The sequence below is a fragment of the Erythranthe guttata genome, chromosome 2, assembly GCF_056151865.1.
Source record: "Erythranthe guttata isolate IM_541 chromosome 2, IM_541, whole genome shotgun sequence".
Classification (NCBI taxonomy): Eukaryota; Viridiplantae; Streptophyta; class Magnoliopsida; order Lamiales; family Phrymaceae; genus Erythranthe; species Erythranthe guttata.
This window is the reverse complement of record NC_142534.1, coordinates 1,961,710-1,985,253: the sequence shown is the minus strand read 5'-3', so window position 1 is coordinate 1,985,253 and position 23,544 is coordinate 1,961,710. Positions and strand designations below refer to the sequence as shown.

The window sequence follows — 23,544 nt, the reverse complement described above, 5'->3', positions numbered from 1 at the left end:
ATAAAGATTGTGAAAATCTCTAAGAAAATGTAGGAAAAAAACATATATATATACAACCATCAACACACGGTAGAAAAAAAAAAGAGGAAGAAAATGGTGTTGAATGGAGCTTAATAGCGTTAGTTATGCTTGAAAATGTTATATTTATTTTATTTAAATTTTGTCTTTTAAGTTAATTAGTAGTTATTTTTAGTTTTATAATGGATTTTATGGTTAAGACTTGTATTAATTTTATTTACTCTTGACATTTACATTATTTATGTTTGGATTCAATTTAAAATTTTAGGTTATTAATTTTAGTTTCTAATTATTCTCCCGTAAAACTTATAAATTATATATAAAAAAAATTGTTTAGACGATAACGGGTTTCGACCCGTAAAGATTGGGTCCTACTACAAACCCGCCATGGACCCGCCTATCGTAAACCCGTTGAAACCCACAAGTTTGGTTCTTCAAAATCAAGAACCGTTGTTTGACGGGACGAGGGCGGGTTTTGATAGAACCCGCTGGTTTATGGCCCGTGCACACCCCTACTATAATATACGTGTAAGAAGATTCATAGTTAAGGGAATGATTATAATTACTCAAACATGAGGAGGTATTTTATAATTTGGCATTACCTCGAGGGTGACCTAATTTATCCAAAATAAAATTGAGAAAGGGAATTGCTTTTTGCGGATTGAAAATTGCTATTTGCGGTTTTTGACAAAACCCCCCAAAAAAACATTTTATTTCACTAAAACCCCAAAACTTCCAAAAAAATCCAAAACCCCCCCAAAACGCCTAAAAGCCCAACTTGGGCGCCCATTTATACAGTGCACGCCCAAGTTGGGCGTGTAAGCTGCATTTGGGCGCCCGAGTTGGGCGTCCAGTGCAAAATTTTTTTTTTTTTTTTTTTTTAAATTGTCGAACGCCCAAGATTCCGGGCGTTCGTACACGCCTTGGGCGCCCATCTTGGGCGTTCGACCATTTTTTTGCGAAAAAAAAAGCCCTACAAATCGATTTGTAGGGCTTTTTAACATGAAATTGGTTCCGTAATCGACCTACCCAATGCATATTACACATAAAAGAGTCGAAATTACGTCAAAAAATCGAAGCCCAACCCTTCTTCAAGCTTGATTTCGAATTTTCGAATTTTTTTTTCTTTTTTTTTGCTATTTGCAGTTTTGGGGGGTTTTTTGATATTTTTAAAAGTTTTGGGGGGTTTTGTTAGAAACCGCGAATAGCAATTTTGTGACCGCAAATAGCATTTTCTATTGAGAAAATGTGAAAAAGAAAAGAAAATTAAATTAAATCGAGCAGAATAATAAGACGTGGCCACCAAAAACCTTGATACAGTGCTGGCAAATGCAGTGGTTAGGTAGGTTGGTACGTGATTCTCGTTTCTCATTATTGATTCTTAAATATATTCTTTTTGTATTAACAATTATAACTATTATTGGCAATTTGATTTGTTCGATTTGAATTTTATTGAGTCTAAGCTTAGTATCTATTTAGACTTGAATTGAGTACATCCCAATAGTAATACTGGAATTTTGTAGAACATAGACCTGATCAAAATTACACCATATAGTTTTGTACTATTAATCTAAACATAATAGTACGCGCATTCATTAATCACAAACCACAATTTTGTCCAATTGATAATCACAAATTAAACAACCAAGTAACCAAACCAACATTACAATTGATAATCTCAAAAATTAAACAACAAGAGGTTTTACCACTACTCACTTTCTTGCAAGTTAACACCACCAAAAATCACACCACAACACCATTATGAACCAAATTTCAAGAATCACACAACAATAGCTCTTCCAAAATCAAGGAACAATCTTGCAAGCCTGCACCTTATACATCCAAGAAACGAACGAACTCTTCGAATTCCTAAACCCAAGAAACCCGTGCTCCTTACTCTTGTTCATCGAATCCAACGAACACTCCCCTCCGAGTATAAGATCACTAAACCACCATGTCCCAACTTCTTCCAATTTCGTCACCGTCAAACCATTCTCCCTCACGATTTCATCCCAAACCGAACCTTTATCCTTCATAAGCTCCTCGAGTTTCATCTCCTCACCGCCTTCTTCATACTCCACAAACTCCACCCCGAAATGCTCCGCCAGCGCCTTCCAAAAATGCTTCCATTTGAACACATCGCCATTGCTCACATTGAAGGCCTCGTTCTTGGCGAAACGATCCACCGCCGCCCATATCTGATGCTCTGCGATCAAATCTGCATCGGAGCAATCGGAGTAGCCCTCCCAAGCAATCTTACTCCCCGGAAACTTCAAAGGAACACCCTCGTGCTTGCATATAGCTGCATATACGCAGAGGGTACCAACTAAATTCATCATGCTGTACGGTGAGAATCCGAATATATTTCCGGGGCGATGAATTGACCAAGTCAAACCCTCCTTCTTCTCCACCTCGGCGAAGAGAATGTCTTCCAAGGTGTAGTAGAAATTGATGTGATTCAATCGGGGCAAATCCTCTGTGTAAGGAGGATCGTGGGTCGGTATGTTCTTGCCGAAAGACTCGAACGGGCCGATGTAGTGCTTTCGACCGGTCTGCAAGCAGATGTGCTTCAAATTGGGGGAATTAGGGATTACTGCATCCAGCAAATTCTGCAGCATTTTGCCGTTGACTTCGCAGTTCTCTGCCTCGGTGGATTTGTTAGCCCAGGTGACGTAGAATACGTGGGTGATGTCTGTGAGGGGTGAGAGCTTGACCCGTGTGTCTTCCGGGTCGGATATATCGCACTGGATGTAGTTGACCGGGTTGTCCGCGTTCCACGTGGGTCGTGGGCGGCGGGCGACGCCGTAGATCTTCCATGGGCCGCCGGGGGTGTCGGAATGGGGGAGGATCTCCGCCAGGCTGTTGCCGACGATTCCGGTGACCCCGACTATTAGGGCTACGCCCTCATGCTTCTGCGGTGGCTCGTCTTCTTCGATTTTTTTCTGCTTTCAATCAATTAGGCAATTCAAATTTCAAAATACGAACACAAAAATAATATAATTAATACGTATATGATCGTTCTGCAGTGTAAGAATTGACCTTTGCAGCGCCGATAGCACCAGCCCACCACCAGCTCATTTTTTCAGTCCGGAAGAATCGGAGTTCTGTGACTGTAATTTTTATGAATTTTGGCGCGTGAAATTTAGGGCTGGGAAAGGGGGTTTCTGAAAATTGGGGAGAGAGATGACTGATGAGAACATGCAGAGCAGCTCAGCTCCGTTTATTATATATAATATTCAAGATAAATTACGGCCACATCCTCAGCTAATGTAAAATTATTAAAAACAACCCCTCATGTTTGGATAATTACAAGCACCCAACCATGAATCTTCTTACACGTCCGCCCTTGGAGTGTCGAATTTAGTGGAATCTTTTAAATTATGTGGAATACTCTCTCATTTGTACCCGTTTTAGCCCGTTCGAACTCCACATTTTTAAACAAGATGATCATAACATGTGTCTGTTAGTTTGTAAATATCAGATTGTAGTGCATCATAAATTGCATTTTTTGCAGATAACGAGTACAAACTAGAGAATATACCACTGAATATAGAAGATTATTTTGAATTTGACACTATAAGGGTGGAAGTGTAAGAAGACTCATAGTTGAGGGAGTGATTGTAATTACCCAAACAAGAGTGGGTTTTCCTGTAATTTATCCTAATATTTAAAAATGTTTTTGTTGACAGCTGGCAACTGAACAGATGTACAACAGGTATTGTAGCATTTGTTTTGTTTTCTAGTAAATTCTTTACGTGTTCAAATTTATTCACTATAATGAGAGTGGATATTTGTTTAGAAAGAAGAAATAGAAAGCAGATCCATTTTCTCTTTCAATTAATTATTTTTGTTGTAGTTAGGGTGAGGCTATTTATTAGTCTATCAATTTTGCTATTTGCACTGCAATAACCGTCGGTTTAATAACTTCTTCCCAAAAATACATGGTAGTGTGAATAGAAAAAAAATTCAAATTACAACCACCCCTGAGGTATGGTCAATTTACGAAAAAACTCATCTTGTTTGGATAATTACGTCTACCCCTTAATTATGATTTTTTCTTACACATCCACCCTTGTGGTATCAAAAATCATCTAGATTTCGTGAAATGCGCTCTAGATTGTATTCATTTTGTGTAAAAATACAGTTTTTGATGCACCACAAGCTGATATATATAAACTTAAAAACACATATTATGATCATCTTGCTTCAGAATGTTGAGTTCGAATAGGATAAAACGGCTACAAAAGTGATAATAATCCATATAATGATGAAAATTCCACTAAATTTGAAACCTCAAGGGTGGACGTGTAAAAATATTTATACTTGAGGGTGCTGGTTGTAATTATCCAAACAAGAGGATTTTTTTTGTAATTTGACAATACCTCATAGGTGATTGTAATTTACCCAAAATGAATGTCAGAAATATCTTCTATTAAAAAAAAAAAAGAAATATTTACATAACAATTTGATAATTTCGTAAACTTCTCTAATAATACAACATTCAAACCATTTGTTGAGGGGCACAACGACATATGTGTATCTAATTATAACAATGCAATATATATTACATACCTTAACCTTATAATCATCTCATAACCATCAACCGTTCGGACAATCTCCGTTCTTCGTCCTTGGAAATACGAGGATCCAATTTCCGTAAATCACCAACAAACATAACAGCCTCGTCGCTCCGATTTAGCTTACAATACCAATCCACAATCGAATTGTACGTACTCTGGTTCGGCCTACACCCCTGCCTAATCATATACCTCACCACATCAATCGCCTCCACAAACATCGCATCCGCAGCATAGCTCCCAACGAACGTGTTGTAGGTTATCACGTCCGGAGCAACCCCACTCTCCGCCATCTTCTTGAACATTCTAGAAGCTTCCTTCATCCTCCCGTTTCTGCAGTACGCGTATATCACCGTATTGAACGAAATCACGTCCGGCTTCACCCTCCCCCTCGAAACCAAATCGTTCAATATTTCTTCGGCTCTTTCGTAATTCGAGGACCGACTGTACATGTACATCAAACTGTTGTAGGTAGTCAAACTAGGTGTCACCCCACTTTCGTTCATGTAATTCACGATCTCGTTCGCCTTGTCAATCATTTGTCTCCTACCGTAAATCGAAATCATCGAATTTAAAGTAGTTATATCCAACGAAGAAAACCCTCTTCTACTTAGCTCGAGAAACGCTCGCTCTGTTTCTTGTAATAAATCGCTCTTGCTATAAACAAGAACGAGTGTTTTTAGGAGAACCGCATGAGGTTCGATTTCACCTGAATATATTTCCTCTGCAAGATCGTGTATTTTCTCGATTTGCTTTCCGTTAGCATAAGCATGGAGCAAAGAGCTATACGTAAGCTGATTAGGTTTACACCGCCCGTTCATCATTTCTGCGAATATTTTCTCCGACTGCTCCCACAAACCGCCACGAGCCAATGCCGCCAGCACAGCGTTGTAAGTGGAGAGATCGGGGGCCACCCCTGCTTCCAACATCCGTTTATAAATAGCCATTGCTTGGTCGAAAGATCCGCATCTACTATACGCACTGATCAACGTATTGAAAGTGTCTCTCTCCGCCACAAAACCCGATCTTTTCATCTCTCGGAACACTCCCGAAACTTCCGTATCCATCCCATTTTGACCAAACACAGCTAAGAGAGTGTTCCACGTCACAACATCCGCCTTGCACCCGCACGCCTTCATATCATCGAAAATCTTCATCATTTCTTTAAACTTGCCACGGTTACCAAACATCTTGATCAGAGCATTAAACGTGCAGATATTGGGATTACAGCCAATACTTTGCATCTCCTCGAAAACCCTCATTGCAGATTCGTCTTTACCAGCTTTCTCGAACCCCGACAAAAGGGTTGTATAAGTGAACACATCTGGTTTAATCCCATTTCCGAGCATTTTACTTTTCAGCTCCATTGCTTCCTCCAACAACCCGTCTCTCGCGTAAGCAGATATCAGCGAATTGTAAGTCACTATACTCGGAGAGAAACCGTTAATTTCCATTTCCTTCAATACTTCCATGGCTTCTTTAGGCCTCCTCGACTTTCCGTAAACATCCAATAGCGTATTATAAGTAACCTTATCCGGTAAAAATCCAGCTAATTTCATCTCCTCGAAAATCCCTTTCGCTTCCTCGAACAAAGATCCTCTTCTACAACAACTTATGATTGTGTTATAAGTGTAAGCATCGGGGGAAACACCCGAGCTCTTCATACCATCGAAAACCGAGATAATCTTATGCCAAGGCATTCCCATTTTGCCGTAAACATTCAGAATCACATTGTAGGTGATTAAAGTAGGGCTGCAGCCCTCATCCTCCATTTTATTGAAAATCATCACAGCCTCTCGGTACCGCCCGTTGCTCGCGAAAGCGGATATCAACGAGGTGTACGCGTATACATCCATGGCGAATCCATCCTTGTGCAGGCTGTGGAACAGAGAAGCTGCGGTGGAAACCTGGCCGTCTTTGCCCAACATGCTGATTACGACGGCGACAACGGAACTGTTAATTAGGTTTTCGGAATCGCTGCGTTTTTTAATCCATTCGAACATGCTTAGAGCAAGGTCGCATTTTTTGTAGTGGGCTAGGGCTTTGATTATGCCGAGGACATCGGAGGCAACTGTTTCGGTGAAATCGTCGGAGAATTCGTTATCTGGATGGCCGGAATTGAAGAGAGAGGATAATTCGGCGTCGAGATTTTGGATGTCGAATTGGGGGTGGAGGAGGGATTGGAAAGTGAGCTCACCTTGGAAGGAGAGGCGGTGGTGGAACCATGGCTTGCCCTTGTTGGGGTCGCGGTGTTTTCCGATACGGCGGCGTGGTCTGGGGTTGGACGAGGAGGAGGGGTAATTGAGGGGATTTTGTGGGGAATTGGAATTGTGTTGGTGGTGGTGGAGGAAGTCGTGGAAGAGAGGGGCGAAATTGGGAGGGGAAGAAGGTGGCGGTGCGGCGGCGGAGTTGGGGTGGAGGTCTTGGAAGAAAGGTTTTGGGGGAGGTGGGTTTGGGAGGATAAGAGGTAGAGCTAGTTTTTCCGCCATTGGAGAGAGCTGTGAAACAAAGAGTAGTGTGTGTGTGTGTGTGTGAGAGAGAGAGAGAGAGAGAGAGAGAGAGAAGGGTTTTAGGGATTGCAGTCAAACCCTTGGTCTACTTGCACAAAAGATTTTTTTTCCCTTTGCTAGGAAACAACTCTTTGCTTCATAAATCACCACTCACCACAAAATCAAAATGTGTCACCCTCCAATTTTATTTATTTGCTATTAATTATTTGATTATAATAATATAAATATGTAATCCTAATATCATATCTCATAAGTTTAAATTATGGTCACTTGTGAGGTAAGATTAAATTAAAAAAAAAATCTTGTTTGAGGTAAGACCAAGTATCATAATCTTCTTACACATTCATTCTTGCGGTGTTAAATTTAATAGGTAATTCTCCAGCTTATATCTTTTTATCCTTATTCGAGCTCCACATTTTAAAACAAGATGTTCATAACATGTGTCTCTTGGCTTGTAAATATCAGATTGTGGTGCATGAGAAACCGCATTTTTGCACAAAATAAGTACAACCTAGAGAGCATTTCAAAAATTTAGAAGATTACATTGAATTTGGCACTATAAAAATGGACGAGTAAGAAAATTCTTAGTTAAGACGGGTAGTTGTAATTACACAAACTGGAAGGATTCTTTTCGTAATTTGACCTTACCTCAGGGATTGCCGTGATTTACCCTAAGAAAAATGACATTTCCGAGCCCTCTCAATAAGCAATTCAACATTAATACACAAAACTCACTCAACAACTTCGCCTGTAAAACATAAGATAATAAAAGATTAAAATAAAAACAAGACAAATATTAGGAGTCGGTACAAGGATTGAACTAAAGGCTAAACCCTACTTACTACAAGAGGATTTGAAAACATGCAGCAAAATTACCCATGGTGATTGATCGATCCTCTTGCACAAGATTATCTAAACTGGAAAGCAAAACCTAGGTACTTGCTACTACTGCTTTTTCCTAAATACTAATAATGATTAACCAACACAAACTTCATTTACAACAAACTACTAATTTCTGCTTTCTTTCAAGATGCAATCAATGTATTTCACTTGAGGAAGTGTGGATTGAGTAAGCCGGCAATCTCGAGGAACCCCACACGATCCCTTCCTCCGAATATTGTCTTCAGCTTCTCGTCGCAGATAATGACCTTTTTGTCCTTGGGATCCTATAAATAAGAAGACGAAAAAAATCAGTTACGTACGTATGATGTGATAAATAATGTTCATGAAACAAATCATTTGCGTTCAAGTCCAAAGGTAGCGTTCACAACATATCTTAAGAAATGTTCGCGAAACGAACTGTTTACTTACTTCTCTTCGTTTTGCTGTATTGCAGTCGTAGATAATTACATCCGAGCCAGCAAAAACGGAATAAAGTGGTAGTTGCGAAATACGATTTGAGAATTAAGCTGTTTGAATGATTGGGTCAGACAATTGAACAATGTAAAGTATGTTCGTAAAGTTCAGTTCGATTGGTCAAATCTTTAGCAACTTAAAAAGCAAAATCCCTATTCGTTAATTCGCAGCATGCAACAATACGAGCCCAAAACACTGCTCGGTGTACGTAAATAATTGTCGGAGATTTCTTATTTCGTGGTTTTAGCAGAACAATTTATACCAGTTGCAGAAGAAACTTCAGAAACATGAAAAGGAATACTGAAAGATCCAGATTAATGGAATTAATTAGCTCATAATTATGTTTAAACAAATATAATATGACCATATGAAATAAATCCATGTGTAAGCAAATCAAATTTCACTCGTTAAACATCATAACTACAAAATTACAAACAAGCTGCAAGGGAAGGCTGGAAGCAATATTTTCAAAAAAAAAATAGGGTTTCAAAAAATGCAGATACCTGCAGATTGTGTTGTTTGATGTAGGCCCAAATCTCTTTGAGAGCTTGAGTGCGGGGGATCTCAGTCACGCCGCCGCCGATGAAGTCCTGCATTTCCGGAGACACACGGCGCGGCTTCATTATCCCCCTCGGCTCGCGCGGCTTGGTCTCCGTCGCCGGCTTGGCAACGGCAGAGATCGTAGCCGGTCGCGAAACGCGGAGGCTAGCAGGAGCGATTCTGACAGTCGCGTACGGAGAAGAAGATTTGACGAACGGAACCTTGTCGATAGGCAGAAAACTCGAAAATACACCCAACGAAACCGCCATTTTCAAGCGATGTACGAGCTTCGTTTGGAGATTATTTGCAGAATGTGAAGAAATTTTTCGAAATGTGTGAGAAGAATGAAGAAGAAGAAGAAGAAGATAAGACTTTGTACCAAAAATAGAAAGCCCGCCTCTTCTGTTCTGCACTTTTATGACTTTACCCGGATTTATTTGGTTATTTACAGAATTGCCCAAACCCTACGTGGATCACATTCTATGCTGGGCCGGACTTTTTCTGCACTCGGCCCATATGTTAAATTTTGACTAATGGACCAAACTGCTCGGGCCCATATTGTATCTATTATATGGTTGATTTTTTTTTTTTTTTTATTTTTTTTTATTTTAATTTTGTCATAAGTTGGTGGATGTAATTGATTGTTATAATTATTAATTATTGTAAAATTGTAATCATTACCACTTTAGGCAAAAGAAGTGATGGTTACACCAAACAAGTCATCGTCCCTTCTAATCCACGCCATTTTTTATTTATTTATTTATTTATGGGAAAATTACAGTTTTCACACCTCAAGTTTTATTTGATTCCATATTTGGTCCTTCATATTAATGAAAACCACATTTGGTCCCTCATATTTCGACAATTAAACACTTTTGGTTATTTTTGTCAATTTGCTGTCACTCCATCAGTTAAGGCAGTGATATGGAAAACGCTTGATTCCGTCAGTACTAACAGAAAAATGACGAAAATGGATAAAAGTGTTGAATTTTTTTAAATATAAGAAACCAAATGTGTTTTTTTGTGAACGTAGGGGACAAATGTGAAATTGGTACAAATTTGAGGGACCAAAACTGTATTTTCCCATATATTTATTAATATTTGGAGTTAAATAATGCAAATTAAGTTTAGCTAGTATACTTGTGTGCAGTTTTGCATTGTCAATGTATTCATTAATAATAAAATCAAACATGCAATTTCTTTATTTAAATTAATCAATAAATATAATTTATGAAGGCTTAAAGAATAATCTAAGCCAAGAATCATTCTGGTGGGGTGAGATGTTCCATTCCATCAATCATGCATGTTAGTTTTCCTATCAATTTTGATTGCACAAACTCAATGATTAGCACAAGCTGGTAATTTGCTATCTAAGCATAGTGTGTTTATTTTTTTCTTCCCCAAGATTTTTTCGATTTTTATTTTATTTAATTTGAATCGAGACCAACCATATCTAGACGAGTGCGATTGATCATTCGATTGACCCATCGGGTTGCCTAGCTAGTTGGTGAACGAGTAATAACATCGTATATCTCGGAACAGAATTTTCTATATATGAATTATAATAGGACATATTATATATCTCTTAAACATTAACGGAGCCAGGATTTTAAGTTCGAGGGGCCGAATGCAATAAAAATTCCTCGAGAGGGGATCGTTAGTGTAACTGTGCACAAACTTTATATAATTTTATATACATTCATATATAAAGATTTGATAAATGCTGGATATGCATGACCTCTCTGACCATATGCTGGCTACGTCACTGTCTACTTAATTAAATTACATGAATTATTTCGTTTTAACTGCAATAAATATTCATATTAGTGAAATATGAATCGAGTGTTGGATTATATTTGTCGAATTCTATATCTATAGTGTCAAATAATGTTTTAAATAAGAGATACATAAAAAGTAATTAATTTTAGTAATTTACTTAATTTTAACACTAATACGGTCAACGCTAGTCAACACAATGAACATATCTGATCTGATAGCTCATTCGTCATTCCTATTTATACAGACAACTCCATTCCCCGATTCTCCAACTCCACCTTAACTCGCCCAGTCACCACTGAGTCTCTGACTCGCTTTTCTGCGGCGAAGTTTAAGGTTTAGAGACAACTGCGCACGATAGCATTGTCTTGTTTCTTAATTATAATGGCTCCAAAACTACTACTTGTGTTCGTAGCTTTGATCGGCGTTATCTTCGCCGGAGTCAGCGGTCAATCCCCGGCTGCTTCTCCCACTTCAACTCCTGCTCCTCCTACTCCCGCCGCAGCTTCGCCGCCTCCAGTTGCTTCTTCGCCTCCACCGGTTACTGTTACTTCCCCGCCACCAGCTGTTCCGCCTCCTACGCCAACCCCACCCGCTTCTCCTCCGCCACCCGTGAGCTCGCCTCCGCCGGCTGTTCCTCCACCAGTTCCAAGTCCGCCACCTCCAACCCCATCTCCTCCACCTCCGGTTCCTTCTCCGCCCCCGCCGGCAGCTCCTACTCCCGCTCCGCTAGCCGCTTCGGTTCCAGCTCCGGCTCCATCGAATCCAACATCTCCGGCGCCATCTCCGTCTTTACTAAGCCCTCCGGCGCCTCCCACCGGAGCTCCGGGACCGAGTCTCTCCGGTATTTCACCTGCTCCTACCGCCGCTGATCAGGTACATAAATGCACCTCCGACATTTTATTCTGTTTGCATCGTTCTTCTCTAATGTGCGCTGTGGTACAAAATGTAATTAATTGAATCTGTACTGTATCATAGAGGCGCACTATAGTGTAGTTGAAACTTTGAGCATCTAACATGAACCGGCTTACGTGTTTGTTTCTGATTGGTCTGTGCAACCCCACGCCAATGTTCCCGTTGGGAATATCTATGCTACACCTAGTGAATATAACCGGGCACCCTAATTGATAAGATTCCCCACGACCGGTTCACTAATGGCCCAATGGATTTTAGAAATATAATTATAAAATAAATTAAAAATGACACATGTCAAGAAAAGAGCCACCCGGTGAAAATCACCGGGTGTAGCATCGTATTCCCCTGTTCCCGTTATTGGGATTCTAGGGTATAGGGATCAGGTGTGCTCCCAACCATGTGAATTACTATACACTAACACAACACCTTACATATTAATATTATTTTTCAAAAATTGTTTACCAAACTTTGGTTAAAATATTTTATTGTGAAAATTAGTGGAGTAAATTAATCAAATCTAGCTAAATTTATTACTGTCAAATTTATTTGAACATTAAATATTAATATATGGAGTAACTCGATTTGAACCGAATCCAGCATTCGATAAATTGAATATAATTGATCTGGAGTGCCTCGATAATTTAGTTACATTTCGATCAATTAATCTCGAATCGAGAAAATAAACTTAATTTATTTATTTTATTGCATGATAAAAAAAAATGGATCTTGATATATGGAACTACAGTAGAAACTCGATAAATTAATAACCTCGCTTAAATAATAAATTTTTCCGGTCCCGACTCGGGGACAACGTGCTAAATTAATAATTCGCTAAATTTATAAGATAATACACATTCAAATATTTTAAGAAGCCCCATATAATATATAAATTAATAATGCATAAAAATAATTCTTACATTACATGGTACAATACATATTTTATACATCTATGAAAGCTTAATACAATATAATTTAATTGTCGCTTGTTTCTTGTTGAAGTTCACATTAACATCAATCTCGTCCCTCACTTTTCTTAACATGGTTAGAACTTTCGGTATAGTTTTCTCATAACTCAACATAAAATCGTTCTATATCATTGTTGTTTTAAGAGCTTCCGCTCGTGAAACGGGCTCTATATGCATTGAACTAATGGTACAATGAATAATATACACGTAAAAAAATTATAAAAAATGTATTTATTGAAAATAATAATAAAAGTAATTTCATAAATTAATAAGTTATTAATTAATGTATAAATTAATAATTATTAATTTATTGATAAGTTAATATTTCGCTAAATTAATGAAATATTGATGGTCCCAACTGTATTAATTTATAGAGGTTTAACTGTAATTGTCTTTGTTTTTTCTTTTCCCAATTATCATTAAATTTTTTTAAAAAAATTTAATGATGAAATTATAATTGCAGAGTGGAGCAAATCCAGTGAGCTCGTTGCAGAAGATCACTAGCGGGTTTGTTTGGGTATGGGCTTTGCTCTATATCTTATTTTAGATGATTTGTCTGGCCCACTTTACTTCTCAGTTACGGCCCACTTATATATATATATAATATCTATATCTATTGTTTGCATTTTAGCCCATAGGCTTCTGGATTATTATTTTTTTTCTATGTACTTGCTTTATACATTGATTTGATTTTTCATATAATTTTTTTGGAACTTATTTTTGTATTAAAACTCTGAGAGCGAGTTATTTTCCATGAAATTACCCTAGTTAATGTTCAATTTTTAATTAATGTTCTTGTCACATATAAATATATAAAAATATATATTTATAGATAATAAATAAATAAATATATATATTTATAGATAAATAAGGTCAAAGGCCTTCTCCCCTCGGTAACATATCGACATTTGTTACCCCAATGTGGAAGTGCACGTGCGTGGAGTGTGGACACTCATTTTCTTGGTGTGGAAAATTATTATTTTTTTATTTAAACGTTTCAATTTAAATCACTTTTAATTAATCTTTATTTATGAACAATTATTATATTATAATATATTTACATGCATATATGTATTTAATATGGTGTACACTATATGTACTGCAGGTAGCGCAGAGTATACCCAATTTAGTGCACCTATCATTTAATTTATATGCCATTTACCAATCTCTCAAACTTTTCTTTCTGCCGACATTTTTTTGTACACACACACACTTATGCACTATTTATTTTGTGGTAAATTACAATCGCCCCTCTGAAGTAATGTCTATTTATGAAAAAATCCCTATTGTTTTCATAATTATCACCCATTTGTAGAGGGTGGATGTGAGAAATTTACAAACTGTAGGAGATGGATATAATTTAGCAAAAACAATTATATTACAAATAGCTCCCCAAGAAAATGGATTACTGAAAAAAAAATCCTTATATTATTAAAATTAGGCACAAAACCATATGTATCATTATCTTTCTTTCTTTCTTTCTTTTTTTAATAAAGAAATAAAATAAAAACTAAGATGAGAAAAGAAGAAACCCGTTTCACAGCTTCATGTAATTTAAAAAAAAAAAAATTGCAATAAATATGATTTTGGGGGGTTTTGTGACTAATTTCAATAAAATAAGGCTTTTATTTGAATTTGTTGCTCTAATTGTTTTACGGAGATCGGAAAAGTCAACGTGGATTCCCAAAATATATTTATTTATGTGACATATTTTATTAATTTTTTAATCTATAGTTTATTAGAACTAATCCACTCATGGGATATTCCATTGCTTAGAGTTATTTAAACTTTAAAGTAGTTAAAACCATAATTTGCAGAGTCGTTTATTTAATTCGGTAGCCCATAAGCTAACAATTAGTCCACTCTTGCATGGGTCTATTGCTTCGTGTTCTGAATCTGTTTGTTTTAAAATTGCATTCAAGTCCTTAGAGTTCCTCCTATTTTCAATTCACACTTTGGTCAATCTTGCTGTAAGCAATTTCTCACTATCTCAAACCACTTATTTTGTATATAAACAAACCACTTATTGGGTTAAATAAAAAATAGAAATATCACGAGAAAAGGAAAATTTGAGGACTACTAATGGGATTTTAGAAACTCTGAGGACCATATTAATATTTTCAATATTTCAATTATTTCTTGAGATTACACTAAGCTTTTATGAAGTATTCATCTCCTGCAATCTGCAAGTTATTGCACGAGAGCGATATTTACTTACCTGATCGATATACATGGATGCTAATTATTTTTTCAATTAAAAGAAAAGAAAAAGAAATAATCTTGATTAAGTAGGTTGAGATTGGGTGAATCTAGAAATTGAATGAGGTGATATCAATCACTAAATGCAAAGTTTCTTGTAATGGGGCAATTTTATTTTTCCTTTCCAAGAATGGGTTCACACACTTCATAGTTTTTCTTGAATTCATTGGATTTAATCCACTTTCCCAAACAAAGGAAAAAATAAAAGTGATTGAATTTTCTTGAGGACCACAAAAATAAGCCATTGATGATTGATTGAACCAAACACACACACATTGAATGTGTTTTTTTTTTTTTCTTTTTTTTTTTTATATATATAATTTGGTGAGGAATTGATGAGTTAGATTCCACTTCACTATTTGATGTGATCCTCTGCATTTAAGAGAATAGGGCATATACCCTTCTTTCTCATTTTGTCAAGCTACCTATTTTACAAGGCATTCACACAATTCCCACATTTTTCCCCTCTTAATGGAGTATTAGGAAAAAAATTATGATGATATCACACAAAAAATAAAAATAAAAAAATTGTAACATTTAAAAGTGAATTAGAGCAAATAATGCAATAATAACGAAGTTTCTTAAACCACTAAGGGAAATCGACGAATAGATCCGAATATTAAGAAAATAATTGTGTGTATGATAAACATTACACCAGATGATATATATCGTACGATACATTATTTCTTTACACATAATCATACATATAGAGTCACAATGTCAATAATTTATTTTATTTTATTTTATTTTCTTGAACGAGCGACGACACCAGATGAGGGTGAGCGAATTAAAAAGAGGGATCAAGTATAGTATGTGGAATAGGTGAAACAGAGTTGAGTTTGAGATTGAATGGCTAAACAAGATGTGACAAAACTGGTGAAATAGTTTGTTGAAAGCTGGAATTAAATCTCATTTACACTCACCAACAAATACTCAGTACTCACCTTTATTATTATTATTATTATTCATAATTATTTAAATGAATGATTGCCCTAAAAAGCAAACAATTAATTCCTTCCCCAATAAATGTGGAATTTTTATTTTTTCCAGGGACCATTCTAATGTCAAGCTTCCCCCACTTACTAATGCTGTTGCCATTTAATTACAACTATTTTAGGTTGCATACTACGTACAATCAATTATACTTAGATATAGTAAAATCTTGATAAATTAATAATAGATATCGATCCTGACTCGGTGTAAATGTATTAAATTATTACTAGTGTTGATTGTATTAATTTATATAAATTTTAGGGTAAATTACAACCACCCGTGAGGTATGGTCAAATTACGAAAACCCCCTTCCTATTTGGGTAATTACAACCACCATACGACTATAAATCTTATAACACGTCCACCTTTGTGGTTTCAAATTTAGTGGAATCTTCTAGATTATATGGAATGTTCTCAATTTTGGATCCATTTTATCCCATTCGAGCTCCTCATTTTGAAGCTAGAAGATCACAAGACGTGTTTTTTGGCTTATATATATCAGATTGTGATGGATCATAAACTGTGTTTTTGTACAAAACGAGTTCAAACTAGAGAACATTCCATAGAATCTAGATGATTATGTAAAATTTGACACCATATAGATGGGGAGATGCAAGAAAATTCATTATTGAAAGGTAGATATAATTATCTAAACAAAATGAATTTATTCGTAATGTAATTTACTCTAAATTTTACTAGCAAAACTCACCACTCCAATCTTTTCGCTAAAACCCCATGAGAGGGCCCCACCCAACACGTTATCTTATTTAATTTTTTTATTATTTATTTATTTTAAATGATTATATGTGATGGGTTTTTTGGGTACAAGACCAAGAGTCAACAAAAGGGTTATTCAAAGAAAATTTTATTCCAAAAAGTAACAATGAGCAGTGGGAAAGAAAAGCAGACAGCTGCACATTATTAAAGTTGTTTACAACTAGCCCTAGATGCTCCCACTAACACCACAACATAAACAGCTAATCACATATAGATTCCTTTCACGTGCATAAATATATATACAAAACCGGTGAAAATCGAACGGATCGGATCAAGGGTTTTCGGAGAAATCCCGTTTTTTGCAACAAGTTGTGACTTTATATATAAGCATTCAGTATCTCATAGAACATTAAACAAGCTTTAGTACCAGAAAGAAATGTCACACACAAGAACCTGATTAACAATTAAGGAATTAATTGAACTAATAAACCCAATCAAATTAGCAGCTAATTCCACTTCTAACTGCCAATGCCTTCATATATTTAGGCAAGAGTAAGAAAGTAAAAGGAAAAAAAAAAAAAACACTTAGTAAAAGCCAAATACTAATACTCAAAGCTTTCACCACCTTGCTCCATCGTCGGAGAGTTTAAACCGAAAAACTAGCCTCCGTTTTCCAACCCCTTTAGTTGGATTCTCCTATTAGAGAATGAAACGGAGACTAATGTCGGCACAACAACGGAAAAAAAGAACCCCCAAATTTCTCAATAGAACCGAACTGAGCCCTAATTTGTTATTATTTTTTCTACTTTGTTAGTAAAATTAGAAAACTGCCTAACGCCATATGAACATATTCGCCACGAAAGCAGCTGGATCCTACTCGGTCAGCTTTCCACTTTCCAAGTATTATTACTACCAGTATTCTCCAACGCTGCAACTTTCGCTCGATGGGCAATTACAGATTTACCCCTTTCCTCGTGAGGGAGCTCACAAGCTTCACTTACGGAACCCGATCTCAAATCTGCTGGTGGGATGAAACAGTCTCCGGAAAGTCCCGGAACATTAAACGCCACCTCGTCAATCGTCCAAGCTTCTTCCATCCTAGTTTTAGTGTGACTCATCGCCATTTCTCCAAATCGGAAAAGGGTCACGATCGAACGACCCGAGTGGGCAATCATGATTCCTTCGACGGGCCTGTAATCATCCAAGAACGAGTTGATTGTAGTCTCCCAGTAAACTGCATCTCCACCGTTGGATTGGATTCGGGTGAGATGCGAATCCTCCATGTGAACAAGAAGCCCCGTTTTTTGGCTGAAGTAGCCGAACAAGACATGCCTTATGATTTCTGCCGGCCCTTCACTCCGGGCTTTAAGCGTGTGAGGATCTGCAGCGAGCTTTAGAATAAAGCAGTCTTCTCCATTGATGCTTTTCTCTCCAATGCAAATCGAATCGGTGAACATACTAGCGGTGGTTCTTGGATCAAGCCCCTGTATCATTCAAGATTCGATGAATATCGCAAAAAAAAAAAAAAAAAAAAAAAAAAACATACACTAGGTAAAGAACGAATTTCTATGGATCAGATCTTGACCTGAAGAGCACGGCGAAGGGGTCTGACGGGTCCCTTAGCGGTGTGGGCCCCGAGCCATGGAGTGTGCCGCCAGACGAGCTTGCCATTGCAGCCTGCGTGGACTTTGCTTCCACCCACTGCGAGCTCAACATACCACATGTCGTGATTCATCTGCCACAGGACAAATCCACCGGATTCTGCAGCTCTGGCGGCATTCCGGTTCTTCACCACCTTTGTGGCGGTTTCGAACTCGGACGCTACCATCTTCAACTTGCCCATGGCGTAGGCGTTCTTGATCGTGTTCTGAACTTTCTGCCCTCCGGATGCGGCGGTGTACTGTTGCAGTATGTACTGCGCCGACGAAGCTTCCTATAATATATCAAAATATCGATGAATTAATAAGAAAAACAAAACAGTAGAAATAGGAAACAACAACCTCCCAAACAATTATACATGGTTTAAGCATGAAAGTCAAAGATTGTGGCTCTATAGTTACAAGTGAATATGCTACTATCCTTAACCAAGGGACAAAGATTGTGAGAATCTATTTAATTAACAGTCTTAATCATGAAACAGAAGACTGAACCTGAAAGAAAATTAACCTTAATACACACATTTTCAGTGGAATAATTATAAATCGACAAAATTATATAATAGCAAAGAGAAAACACAAGTGTACAACTATTTTAAGCATACGTACAATGGGGGTGTCCTTTATACTGAGATGAGGGAAAGGCTCAGAGGTACAAACGTGCACCGGCGCAAGCGGCGCACCCATCACTCCAAGCAGCAGCCGCAAATCGGACCTCTTGCTGCCGCAGCCGTTCTCATTAACGGCAACGGATGGGTTCCGGTTCAGCTGCCCTCGGACCCACTGGCCGAGACCCGACCCGAGCCGCTTCGACTCACCGAGTTCGTCGCCGTCCGGATCCGGACCCTCCATTAAAGGTGTCAGTGTCTCCCCACCCGGCCTTAGGCTGCCCGATCTCGGAATCAACGAGTCGGAGCTGCTGGAACTGAGTTTCCTCCGGAAAAGACCCGCCATCGGCGAGGGGCTCCGACCCGGACTTTTCGCCCGTGACCTTGCTGGTGACAACCCGCGCACCACTTCCTCCTTCAGCGCCGAGAAAAACCCTTGCCTTTTCTCCATCCTTATTTTCTGAAACTCAATTTGAGTAGCAAATTCAGATGATTGTATACAACAAACCCTAACAAAGGTAAAAAAAATTAATCACGCGCTTCGCCCCTCACGCAAATCACTGCGATTAAACCTAATGCAGAACTAGCTAGAAACGAAACGGGAATTACATGATGCGATTGCTACCATTTTTCATGGAGTTTTTTTTTTTTTCCCGTTTATAACACGATAAAATTGATCTGTTATAGAGAGAGAAAGTTTGCGGTGTTTTTTCTTTTTTAGTTAGAGAAAAATGGGGGATTTGAGTGAGTTGCAGCAGAAGATTTGAGGGGAAAAAACGTTGAGAAGATATTGGCGTTATTTTAGGAGAGAGAAAGTAGTGAGAGAGAGTAGCAGAGCAAGTGCAACAGTGTGAAAGCGACTTGGTGGGGGAGAGAGAAAAATGAGGGAGAGTGTGCGCTCAGTGCTCCTGCTTTTTTTTCTCAAAGTGGTGAAATGTGATGTGATAGGTGGAGCGAGTGTGTTCACGCTCCTTTCAGGGGTCAATATGCAATATGTTATATGTTTGAGGGGTGCCTTTTTTTTTTCTTTTTTTTAGGGTTAATAATAATAAATGGGAAAAATACAATTTTCATCCCTTCAATTCTACATTTGGTCCCTCATCACAAAAAACACATTCAGTCCCTCATATTTCAAAACTGCAACAGTTTTATTTATTTCCATCAATTTTTCGTTAAAACTAACGGAATGAAGTGTGTGCGCATCATTGGCCTAACTAACGGACTAGCGGTAAATTGACAGAGACGACCAAACCAATTAAATTACGTGAGTATGAGGGACCAAATGTGGTTTTCGTGCAAACTTGAAGGATGAAACTGTAATTTTCCCATTAATAAATTTAACGTTTAGATTAATTTTACAACAATTTTTCATTTGAGTCTCGGAGGACAATTGTTGATCACCGTAATGTGTCATCTGTTAATAAATTATACATATTAGGCCCGTATAAGGATACTAAAATATATTCATTAATTACCTACATATTAAAAGGAAGTAATCTCGTATCAATTAAATAGATTTATTATATAGATTTATACATATATCTAATATCACAAAGATGAAAATCAAATAGCTATGGGAAAATTCAATAATAAATTTAGGGTTACTTCACACGTGTGAAAAAAGAAGTAAACTGATAGGGACGTTTGGATAATTTTAGTTGCACGGAGGCCCAAAGCATAAAAAGCAATACATGTTTCGCTAGGGGGTTAATCATAATTATGGTACTTTTTACATAAAAAAAATATTTATATATGATAAACGAAAATAAGTTTCAAGTAATAAACAAATAAAAATTAATATTTAAATAACTCAAACAACTTTTTTGAAGTTATTTACAATAATCCAATTTGTATTGGTCAAAATAAGTTGTATAAACTCAATTGGGTCAAACTTAAAAATTAAGCACTAGGATTTGTTCACCACCCACGATGCATAGGGTTCCTTCGATGCTACACCCGGTGAAAAACACCGGGTGGGTCTTCTGCTGCCACGTGTTCTTTTTTTTTATTTTTCTAAAACCCCTAAAGGTAAACCCTAGCGGGGAATTTATTATAAAATATAAACAAGAGACACGTGGCAGCAGAAGACCCACCCGGTGTTTTTCACCGGGTGTAGCATCGAACAAATCCGATGCATAGTTAACTTTAATCGAGGTTTACAGCGTCCCGTACGGCCTAAAGCTCCCATTTTTATGGCCCTAATTACTTGTTTAACTTAATTACACATTAACTATATTTTTTGATGTTTATATAAATAAAAAAAAGGACAAAATTTACTTTGCCCCCCAAAAATTTCTATTTTTCGCACTTTTCCCCCTAAAATTAAAAAAAACTGATATCCCCCTTTGAAATATTATATTGATTGCACTTTGCCCCATTAGCCATTTTTAGCCTTTTTGGAGGGCATCGAGCAACAAAAATAACATTTTAAATGAGCAAAAAAAAAAAAATGAGCAATGTACTAAAAAATAATGTTTTTAAGGGGCAACATGCAATAAAAATAACATCTAACGGGGCAACGTGCAACAAAAATCCTCAATTCCGATGAATAATCTATCGGAATTTTGCTATCGGGGCAATGTGCAACAAAAATAATATTTTGATGAGGGGCATTCACTTTTAAGAAATTTGAGGGGATAAAGTGCAAAAATTAGAAATTTACAGGGGGTGATGTGCAATTTGTCCCAAATTCCCCAAGGAGCTTATACGTTGGTAATTAATTATAAAACAAATCATATTTTTTTTAAAATAAGATGATGAAAATATAAGTTGGTAATCCCAAATCCACATTTTTTAAAAATCTTATAATTAGTAAAATAGCTTATAAGTTCATTATCCAAACACTTTAAAAATTAATCTTAAAAATGTGACATAATAACTTATCAGCTCTCCAAACAACTTAGTCTATATTTTTTACACGAACATTTTTAATTTATATAAAATACCAAACAAATTTATATTTCACTACTTTGATAATTTTCCATTGAAATTTAAAAACAAATTGGCTTATTAGAGTGATTGAATACATTAGGTGAGATGCACTTACACTAATAATTGGAAAAATCTTTGAGTTTGTTAGAAAAGAACAAATGAATAGGCGAATAAATCTTAACTTTGTTTATGAGCACTCAACATGTTCCTCAATTTGTACTATTCTAATTGTCCAGTTATATATAATGCATACAATTATGGAGCTAATTGCAAATAATGCCCTGCAAAATTCATAATTATCAAATACCCCCTGTAAAAAAATTCACTAATGCCCTTTGTGTAAGCAAAGTTAAGGCATCGACCCCGTTGAGGGAAATCCTGTCTCTGATGAGCACATTGTGCAATTTTTTATGGGGTAAATTACAAACACCCCCCTGAGGTATGGTCAAATTACAAAAAACCCCCTCTTGTTTGGATAATTACATCTACCCCCTCAACTATGATTTTTTCTTACACCTCCACCCTTATTGTGGCAAATTCAATATAATCATCTAGCTTCCGTGGAATGTGCTCTAGTTTGTATTCGTTTTGTGTAAAAATACAGTTTCCGATGCACTACAAACTGATATACACAAGCTAAAAAACACATATTATGATCATCTTACTTCTTAATGTAGAGTTTGAATGATATAAAACGGGTACAAAAGTGATAATATTTCATATAATCTCGAAGATTCCACTAAATTTGAAGAGCTGAGGGGGTGGTTGTAATTATCCAAACAAGAGGGGTGTTTATGTAATTTGACCATACCTCAGGGGGGTGTTTGTAATTTACCCTTTTTTTATGTGATTTTAAGTTGAAATGACATAAATACACTTTTATTGGTAATATAAACTAATATTGGTTTGATTATAAATGAGCTAAATTTATAGGACCAAAATGTAATTTTGCAAATTTATCTTTTTCCTACCCAATGTAGCAAATTAGTACAAATTCGATACACAATTACATACACGGCATGTTATATTTATGAAGCCATTATCAATAAAAAAAAAAATATTTACCACATACATAATTTCTTTTAGTGGGGTAAATTAAATTAGCAATTTGTTCTTGTAAATTAAAGTAATTTAAACTAGTAAATTAAATTAGCAAATTTAGTTACCGTTACAGATGTACAAATATGAACCAAACAAGGTTTAAATATGTTGGAACTAAACAATAAAATAGCAAGGTTTTCTTTTTAGGCAAAAAGAATGAGGAATACACATTCAAAAGGTGGAAATAAGATTTTTATGCAATAATTTCCAAATTTAGATGAACATCGATTTTCTATCCTAAATGTGCAACTGCAGTTTACGTATAAATGGACATTTTTTTTTTATTTTTTGGGGCAAATAGTAACAATATTTAATAATAGGGTGTATATGTAGTTCTTGAATAGTTGTTTAATTTAATTATCAAAAAGAAAAATTAAAAAATAGTTATTTAATTTACACAGTCATATCATAAATCCTAGTAGTTTCAGAAATTTCATTCAAAGCCCATATCTTCTGGCCCGACATAAGTATAATGGATAAATGTAAATTATGGTGCATCAACGGCCCATTAGAATAACGGATATAGGCTTGATACTAATCAATCCGCATTCGAGTTGATCTGAATAAATGAATGTGCATGATTAGGTTAACGAACTATGTAGCACGGAAACTTCAATTTCGTA

At 36.6% G+C, this 23,544-nt stretch overlaps 5 protein-coding genes across 8 annotated transcripts; 1 reads left to right on the top strand and 4 right to left on the bottom strand.

Annotated features, from left to right (window-relative positions):
- Positions 1 to 1,613: 1,613 nt before the first annotated feature.
- Positions 1,614 to 3,228, bottom strand: LOC105957495 (3-oxo-Delta(4,5)-steroid 5-beta-reductase). Its single transcript, XM_012981417.2, has 2 exons — positions 3,058 to 3,228; positions 1,614 to 2,960 (listed from the first exon to the last, which is right to left on the bottom strand). Exons 1-2 carry the CDS (start codon positions 3,094 to 3,096, stop codon positions 1,824 to 1,826), a joined length of 1,176 nt encoding a protein of 391 aa, XP_012836871.2. The 5' UTR covers positions 3,097 to 3,228; the 3' UTR covers positions 1,614 to 1,823.
- Positions 3,229 to 4,432: 1,204 nt separating this feature from the next.
- On the bottom strand, positions 4,433 to 7,256 carry LOC105957497 (Pentatricopeptide repeat (PPR) superfamily protein). Its single transcript, XM_012981419.2, has one exon. The coding sequence runs from the start codon at positions 7,082 to 7,084 to the stop codon at positions 4,604 to 4,606; it is 2,481 nt and encodes an 826-aa protein (XP_012836873.1). The 5' UTR covers positions 7,085 to 7,256; the 3' UTR covers positions 4,433 to 4,603.
- A 598-nt stretch (positions 7,257 to 7,854) lies between these two features.
- Positions 7,855 to 9,415, bottom strand: LOC105957499 (uncharacterized). 2 transcript variants are annotated; one of them, XM_088823637.1, is made up of 3 exons: positions 8,965 to 9,402; positions 8,417 to 8,514; positions 7,855 to 8,271 (listed from the first exon to the last, which is right to left on the bottom strand). In XM_088823637.1, the coding sequence occupies exons 1-2, from the start codon at positions 9,268 to 9,270 to the stop codon at positions 8,452 to 8,454; spliced, it is 369 nt and encodes a 122-aa protein (XP_088679763.1). In that variant the 5' UTR covers positions 9,271 to 9,402; the 3' UTR covers positions 7,855 to 8,271; positions 8,417 to 8,451. The 2 variants fall into 2 exon arrangements, with proteins under 2 accessions (XP_088679763.1, XP_012836874.2); XM_012981420.2 differs by lacking the exon at positions 8,417 to 8,514 and having other exon boundaries at positions 8,965 to 9,415.
- Positions 9,416 to 10,966: 1,551 nt separating this feature from the next.
- On the top strand, positions 10,967 to 13,443 carry AGP9 (arabinogalactan protein 9). Its single transcript, XM_012981421.2, has 2 exons — positions 10,967 to 11,653; positions 13,121 to 13,443. The coding sequence occupies exons 1-2, from the start codon at positions 11,162 to 11,164 to the stop codon at positions 13,202 to 13,204; spliced, it is 576 nt and encodes a 191-aa protein (XP_012836875.2). The 5' UTR covers positions 10,967 to 11,161; the 3' UTR covers positions 13,205 to 13,443.
- Positions 13,444 to 17,215: 3,772 nt separating this feature from the next.
- On the bottom strand, positions 17,216 to 20,007 carry LOC105957501 (uncharacterized). 3 transcript variants are annotated; one of them, XM_012981423.2, is made up of 4 exons: positions 19,462 to 19,775; positions 18,891 to 19,349; positions 18,212 to 18,559; positions 17,216 to 18,110 (listed from the first exon to the last, which is right to left on the bottom strand). In XM_012981423.2, exons 2-4 carry the CDS (start codon positions 19,338 to 19,340, stop codon positions 17,508 to 17,510), a joined length of 1,401 nt encoding a protein of 466 aa, XP_012836877.1. In that variant the 5' UTR covers positions 19,341 to 19,349; positions 19,462 to 19,775; the 3' UTR covers positions 17,216 to 17,507. The 3 variants fall into 3 exon arrangements, with proteins under 3 accessions (XP_012836877.1, XP_088679756.1, XP_012836876.1); XM_088823630.1 differs by having other exon boundaries at positions 19,499 to 19,775; XM_012981422.2 differs by having other exon boundaries at positions 18,891 to 20,007.
- Positions 20,008 to 23,544: the final 3,537 nt, after the last annotated feature.

Excerpts from the sequence above, each read along its gene's own strand:
- LOC105957497 (XM_012981419.2), bottom strand. The coding sequence starts at position 7,084 with ATGGCGGAAAAACTAGCTCTACCTCTTATCCTCCCAAACCCACCTCCC.
- LOC105957495 (XM_012981417.2), bottom strand. The coding sequence starts at position 3,096 with ATGAGCTGGTGGTGGGCTGGTGCTATCGGCGCTGCAAAG. Across the intron at positions 2,961-3,057 it reads GTGCTATCGGCGCTGCAAAG|AAAAAAATCGAAGAAGACGA; the intron begins GTCAATTCTTAC and ends GATTGAAAGCAG.
- AGP9 (XM_012981421.2), top strand. The coding sequence starts at position 11,162 with ATGGCTCCAAAACTACTACTTGTGTTCGTAGCTTTGATCGGCGTTATC. Across the intron at positions 11,654-13,120 it reads CTCCTACCGCCGCTGATCAG|AGTGGAGCAAATCCAGTGAG; the intron begins GTACATAAATGC and ends TTATAATTGCAG.
- LOC105957499 (XM_012981420.2), bottom strand. The coding sequence starts at position 9,270 with ATGGCGGTTTCGTTGGGTGTATTTTCGAGTTTTCTGCCTATCGACAAG. Across the intron at positions 8,272-8,964 it reads TCAAACAACACAATCTGCAG|GATCCCAAGGACAAAAAGGT; the intron begins GTATCTGCATTT and ends TCTTATTTATAG.
- LOC105957501 (XM_012981422.2), bottom strand. The coding sequence starts at position 19,340 with ATGGAGAAAAGGCAAGGGTTTTTCTCGGCGCTGAAGGAGGAAGTGGTG. Across the intron at positions 18,560-18,890 it reads GTATAAAGGACACCCCCATT|GAAGCTTCGTCGGCGCAGTA; the intron begins GTACGTATGCTT and ends GATATATTATAG. Across the intron at positions 18,111-18,211 it reads CCCTTCGCCGTGCTCTTCAG|GGGCTTGATCCAAGAACCAC; the intron begins GTCAAGATCTGA and ends TGAATGATACAG.